Source organism: Nicotiana tabacum, chromosome 14 (assembly GCF_000715075.1).
Source record: "Nicotiana tabacum cultivar K326 chromosome 14, ASM71507v2, whole genome shotgun sequence".
NCBI classification, from domain to species: domain Eukaryota; kingdom Viridiplantae; phylum Streptophyta; class Magnoliopsida; order Solanales; family Solanaceae; genus Nicotiana; species Nicotiana tabacum.
Window position 1 is genome coordinate 105,270,685 of NC_134093.1, and position 6,804 is coordinate 105,277,488.

At 35.0% G+C, this 6,804-nt stretch overlaps 1 protein-coding gene across 1 annotated transcript; it reads right to left on the reverse strand.

Annotated features, from left to right (window-relative positions):
• Positions 1-501: 501 nt before the first annotated feature.
• LOC142169076 (uncharacterized) lies at positions 502-5,120 on the reverse strand. The gene is made up of 9 exons (XM_075230278.1): positions 4,986-5,120; positions 4,673-4,894; positions 4,355-4,549; positions 3,676-4,233; positions 3,101-3,250; positions 2,964-3,058; positions 1,584-1,771; positions 1,400-1,484; positions 502-1,042 (listed from the first exon to the last, which is right to left on the reverse strand). Exons 1-9 carry the CDS (start codon positions 5,118-5,120, stop codon positions 502-504), a joined length of 2,169 nt encoding a protein of 722 aa, XP_075086379.1.
• Positions 5,121-6,804: the final 1,684 nt, after the last annotated feature.

The window sequence follows — 6,804 nt, forward strand, 5'->3', positions numbered from 1 at the left end:
AGAAAGATAGGACACTAGTCATAGCAAAGCTACAACATACTTATTAGCTATACATACATGAATATAACCAAAGCATAATTCTTTGACTTCGCACTACATAGTTATATCAGTTTTAAAAAAAAACCTAAAAAGGTTATTAAGAATGTCTTATACAATGGAAAAAAATTAATAATCATAACAGTGCTCCAATTGAATGTACTAATATAAATTTGTACTGTTAGAAAGAAGGATAGAGCTTGGGGCGGATTCAACATTCACGATTTGAAGTTTATAGGTTTTAACTTAATTTCTATTGTGATCTCAAAGGAAAACTGTGGAGTAAATTGTGTGAAATTATGGTGCAGAGACAATGTCAAGAAGGCAATATATTGATATATTTTTAGTTACACGAGTCCTATGTATTTATACAGAATATTGATCATATATTTTTGGCTATACAATATAGAGTAGGACTCTTCTAGGATAGCTAATACAAAGAGTTCTAATTCTTGTAAACTAAGACTAAGTGATCGCATAGCTATCGAGTTTGTTAGCCTGATCATTATCTTTAACACTTCCCCTCAAATTGGTTGGAGATGACTTCACTACACCTAGCTTGTCTCGAAAGAACTGGAACTGGTCTTTGCGAAGAGCCTTTATATGAACATCTGCTTGTTGGTCCTTGGACCTAATAAACTGAGTAATCAATTGTCCTTGAGCTACCTTCTCTCTGACAAAGTGGTAATCTAGTTCTACATGCTTAGTTCTAGCATGCATTATTGGATTTGTAGTCATGTATAGAGCACTCAAGTTGTCACAAAATAAGATATGAGCGGTCTTGATATACATTTCAATGTCTTGTAGAATGTTGCTTATCCAGGTAAGTTCACTTGCAGTTGCTGCCAGTGCTCTATACTCAGCTTCAGCACTTGACCTTACAACAGTGTTCTGCTTCCTTGATGACCAGGAGACACAATTTTCACCAAGGTATATACTATATACAGTAGTAGACCTCCTTGTAATGGCACATCCTGCCCAGTCTATATCTGAGAACCTATACGGCCTAAAGAAAAACTATGATATGAAGTAGGAATATACTAAATCTCTCCTTTGACATACCTCAATATTCTCTTTACTGTCTGAAGATGCATGCTGTTTGGATTTTGCATGAATTGGCTTACTAGATTAACAACATGAGTATTGTCTGGTCTTGTGAGTGTGAGGTACTACAAGACTCCTACAATGCTTCTGTAGGCTGAGGGATCAACTGCTTTGCCATCTGTTTCTTGTAGACCATGCTTCTAAACTAGTGAAGTATATACTATTTTTTTATTTGCCATATCCACTTTCCTAAACAGATCATGTGCATATTTGCTTTGATTCAAATGGATTCCTTTAGAAAAATAGCTTACTTCAATACCTAAAAAGCAACGGTCCAAGATCCTTCATAGCAAATTCATGCCCCAGCTTTTGTACTACTTCCCCTATCTGCCTTGAGTTGCTTCCTGTTACAATTATATAATTTACATATAACAGGAGTAATATTGTTCCTTCTGCATCACGGAGAGTAAATAAGGAAGAATCAACTCAATTGCATTTGAAACCAAGATGAAGTAGAAATAGACTAAATCTCTCAAACCAAGCTCTGGGAGCTTGTTTGAGACCATATAGTGCCTTCTTCAAGAAATATACATGGTGAGGATACATTGGATCAGTGAAGCCTGGTGGTTGAGTCATATAAACCTTTTCTTGTAGATGACCATGTAGGAAGTCATTCTTAATATCTAGTTGCCTAATGGGTCAATGTAAAGTGACAGCAACAAAGAGAATAAATCTTATAGTTGTAACTTTAACTACTGGACTGGAGGTTTCTTCAAAGTCAATCCCTTCAAGTTATGCGTACCCTTTAGCAACTAGCCTTGCTTTGTGTCTTTCTATTGATCATGCTGGCTTTATTTTTGTTTTAAACACCCGCTTAGATTCTACTACATTCATTGTTGAAGTTCTGAAAACTAGTATCCAAGTTTCATTTTGATGTAAAGCTGCTAATTCTTCTTGTATAGCTTTAAACAAGTGAGGGAAACTAAGAGCTTCTTTTATAGTTTTAGGTTCTTCTGGTTTTATTTGTACAACAACTAGTGAGGTATGAGTTATAGGGAGATACTTAGTTTTGAATCTGGTGACCATTTTATGGCCTTGAACCTAATAAACTGAGTAATTACTGTGATTAGCAGTTGGAGCAGTTGTTTGAGCAGTAACACCATCATCCTGATCATTTGAAATATCAGATGCAACAATATCATGATTAGCTCCTAACACAACACTTTGATTTGGATTCCTGACCCAATCCAAAATTCCTTTATTTATTTATCATTATCATTTTTTCTCATCTGTTCTTTTTTTCTCTCTAATCTATCTAGTTCCTTCTTGTACAATCATCTGATGAAGTCTCATCAAATAGCTCTTCCACTTCCAGTGGTCACATAGTTACAAACCCAAACAAACAATAAAAGCTAAATGGAAAAAGAAAGGAGTTTAGAACTAAACTATTTTTTACTTGGAAGACAAAGAAGTGTGATAAAGATGAGACCGTATAAAATGAATATTCATCAAATTGACTATTTTCCGATTTGTTCTTTCGTCGATGGGGCCTTAAAACAAAATGAAAAATCGGAAAAATGATTCATTCCCCTTTCTAAGAGGAGTAGGATCTTTGGTTGATCTGCCCTTTCCCCTCCTTTCTTCGTAGATTATTAGCCCCGGGATACCTATACCAAAAGCTCAGTGTGCAATTTGCATGAAATCTATTTTTCAACTTCAAACTAGTAAGTGAGGTTCCATAAATCCGTAGCCAGAAAAATAAATTGTTTTTTTTTTTGTTTTTTCTGGAAAGTATTTTCTTATATTAAATTTTGTATTGGACAAGAAAGGAATTCCCCTTGTGTATGCGCGCCTCAAAAAGGTATAGTACTCGATTCCATTACATGCATCGGGGGCAATCGAAAAAGCCAGCATTTCTTGGAATACTGACTATAATGCTACCAATAATTGTACTAATCCAACCGCATATGTCTTTCTCCTACCAAAAGGAAAGAAAAAAGAAATAAGGGGAATTTAAAACATCAGCTGCAACAATATCATGATCAGCTCTCAACACTTCCCCTACAGCAGTAGGGTCTGATGAACCAGACTTAGCCTGTGATTCTGAGAAAAATTCAAAGAAGGTGGCCATATGACTAGAGTTATTTGGTGCACTGCCAGTCTTATTTTCCTGCACATAGGGAAGTGTTAGTTCATCAAAGACAACATGTATTGACACAAAGACCTTCCTTATGGTTGGATGAAAGCACCTATAACCTTTATGCAAACTGCTGTAACCAATGAACACACATGGATATGACTTAGGTGAGAACTTGTATTTTTTATTTAAGTAAGGGAAACACGTGCACCCAAACACTTTCAAACTATTACAATTAGGTGTGAACCATGCAATTTGTTAAATGGTGTTTACTTTTTAAGCACAGATGATGGAAATCTATTTATCAGGAATACTATTGTGAGAAAAATTTCAGTCCATAAATATAAAGGTAACCTAGCATATAGTAGTAGTGCCAATCCAGTTTCCACTACATGTCTATGTTTTCTTTCTGCAATGCCATTTTGCTCAGGAGTGTAAGGACACAAAATATGTCTTACAATGCCACAATCTTCTAAGTACTTAACAAATTCAGAACTTGAAAATTTACCTCCACCATCACATTGAAAGATCTTGATACTCTTTGAATATTGTTTCTCAACCATTTTGTGAAATTTGACAAATGTTTCCAAGAAGTCAGATTTTATTTTTAAAGGATACAACCAAGTATATCTATTTTGATCATCAACAAATAAAGCATAGTATTTCATATGTAGGGAAGATTCAATAGGAGCAGGACCCCATAAGTCACAGTGAATTTTCAATAGAGGTTCATTCTTAACTTTATTTCTCAACTTGAATGGTAGTTTACAACCTTTTTCCATTTGACAACTAACACAAACTGTAGGAGTTTTATTCCAACAAGTGATATTGATAGACTTATTGTTACTAAGTACTTCTAAGGACCTAGAATTTGGATGCCCAAGTCTGGCATGCCAAATATCACTAGAGCTTCTCCTTGTCTGTGTTGCAGTCAAAGCAAGAAAATTGTCCGCCTTCAAGGCATATATCTCTTCTCTTTTAGTACCTTTGGCCATTAGCTTCCCAGTCCTCTTGTCCTTTACAACAAAGATGATTCATCAAACTCAATGGAGCAACAATTATCTTTAGTAATCTTACTTACAGATAACAAATTCATTTTGAGCTTAAGAACTACTAGCACTTCACTCATCTTTAAACCATAATTTTTTCTTTTCCAACATGTGTGATATCCAGTTCTTGTCCATTTTCTACTATAATTTTATCATTTTCATTGTAAGGTTTAAGGTTGGATAAGTTACCTGAATTATTGGTCATGTGAGTGCTTATTCCAGAATCCATATAGTGAGCATTGTCTCTACCACTCTGACTGTTCACATTGAGTGTAGCAAGAGCCTGTGGCAAATCTTATGGTGCTTGATAGGAGAAGTCCCATCTATAAAAGAATTTTATTGTATTGTGATTGTTCCTGCCACATATCTGGAAGGCTGATAATCCTATGGTTTCCTGTCCCTTAACAATATTTCCAGATCCTTGAGTGTTTTGGTTGTTGTTTTGTCCAGCAGGCCTGAAGCCTCTACCTCTTGAACTGTAGTTCATGTTACCTCTTCTGTTTGAGAAACTTTCTCTACCTCTGTTGTTGTATGTCCTTTGTGCTGCAAATGCCATATTGTGATTCACTTGTTGTGGATCATCTCCTTCATCCTCTCTGAGATCAAAGCCTCTTAGGGAAGTGACCAACTGGCTCAGAGTTGGATAAGGTGCTTTGCCAAGCATCACTGTCCTACAAGTTTTGTATTTAGGACCTCAAACCTCTAGCAAAGTTGATGACCTTGCTATCATCCTCTACATGCTTGTGTATGGCAGCCAAGCCATCACAAATGCCTTTGAATTCCTTCAGATACGCATCAATGGTTCTACTGCCAAGCTTGATAGTTTGAAGTTGTTGCTTCAACTGGAATTCCATATCCTTTGTTGCCTACAGATAGGTTTCTTCCAGGCATTCCCACATCTGTTTAGCAGTCGTGCATCCCACAATGAGATGCATGCTCTCTTCTGACATTGTCCCAGATATCCAACTCCTTAACAACACATCTTTTTTAGCCCAGTCATCAGCAGTATCAACCTTTTTGTCACTGGCTTTGTCAACTCCCTTGCCACTGTCCTTATCACTGCTTTCACTGGTGCCTTCTATGTTTATAATTTCTAGCTTTCCTTTAATGAGATAGTTCAACCTTATTATTTGGATAAGTTGCATCATTTGTGTTCTCCATATCAGATAGTTAGAGGGCTTCAATTTCATAGGACATAAAGCAATGAGATGATGAAGAGAGGCCGTTGAAAAGGTGTTGGAAGCCATATAGACAGAGTTGTAGTAAGAACTGAATTTTGGCAGCGGGATTGGCTTTAAAGAAGCTCTGATACCATGTGAAATTATGGTGCAGAGACAATGTCAAGAATGCAGTGTATTGATATATTTTCAGTTACACGAGTCCTATGTATTTATACAGAATATGGATCTTATATTTTGGCTATACAACATAGAGTGGACTCTTCTAGGATAGCTAATACAAAGAGTCCTAATTCTTGTAAACTAAGACTAAGTGATCGCATAGTTATCAGGTTTGTTAGCATGATCATTATCTTCAACAAATTGGTCTTCTAATTTAATTTGCTCAGTTAGTCTTGCACTAATACAAACTCCCAAATGGCTAAATCATATAATAGTAAACGATTCTCATTTTACCACATCGTGTTAGTTGTGATTATTTTAATCTTATCCAATCTTATATGAATTCATATCCATTTTAGCATGTGCAATTTTTAATATATATTCTTCTTGTGAATATGTTTGTACCCATAGGTCCAACCTTCACTATAATGTAGCGTGTAACGTTGTTGATCTTACAAGTATTCTATTAAATGTATTTCTCATATTGTTAGGTATCTTAATATTGCATTGTGCTCTTATAGCATTCATCCATTTCATCATCTCATTTTAATTTCAAATGTTGTGTGTTCATCGATCATTCCATTCTCCTATGAGAATAAGTTTAGATTATGAATTGTTTGTATTTTAATTAACACAATCTCGTATAATCTTATTTAACTTTCATCTCCTAGTTATGAGAGTTAAGCGCAATGTACGTAGTAGCTCATATTCTAGTTCTTCATAATTCTCTTAATCCGATTGTTTAATTAGAATACATCATTGTGATTATTCCTGCGAATATTCACGTTTTGTGATTTCAATCCAGTACGATCTGATATTAAATTGAAGTGTTTTCTTACGAAAAGTTTAAACATTTATATGAAATAGTCAGATGATTTTTACACAAGGATAATAATATTTATTTTTTCAGGAAAAGATGACTGCATGTCTAGCTGGCTTAAAGCAATTTAGGACATGAGAAGGTGGAGCATATAAGACTAAATTTGGTTATATATGATTAGGTACGTACTTATTTTATTAATCGCCGTACTTTAATTAACAGACCTTTTTAATTAATCAATCTTTACTCCTTAGGTATCAACACTTGTATCTTATTGGTAATAGCTGTTCGACACCCATGTTAAAGACCAAACAAGACCACACTTTTTGATGATAAAAAACAAAGAAAAGATATTAATCTTTATGCGAATAAATAATC

Coding starts and splice junctions, on each gene's coding strand:
- LOC142169076 (XM_075230278.1), bottom strand. CDS start 5,120: ATGGAATTCCAGTTGAAGCAACAACTTCAAACTATCAAGCTTGGCAGT. Junction 4,550..4,672: donor CTCAAGGATCTGGAAATATT/GTTAAGGGACAG, acceptor GATTTGCCACAG/GCTCTTGCTACACTCAATGT. Junction 3,059..3,100: donor ATGATATTGTTGCAGCTGAT/GTTTTAAATTCC, acceptor TCCTTTTGGTAG/GAGAAAGACATATGCGGTTG.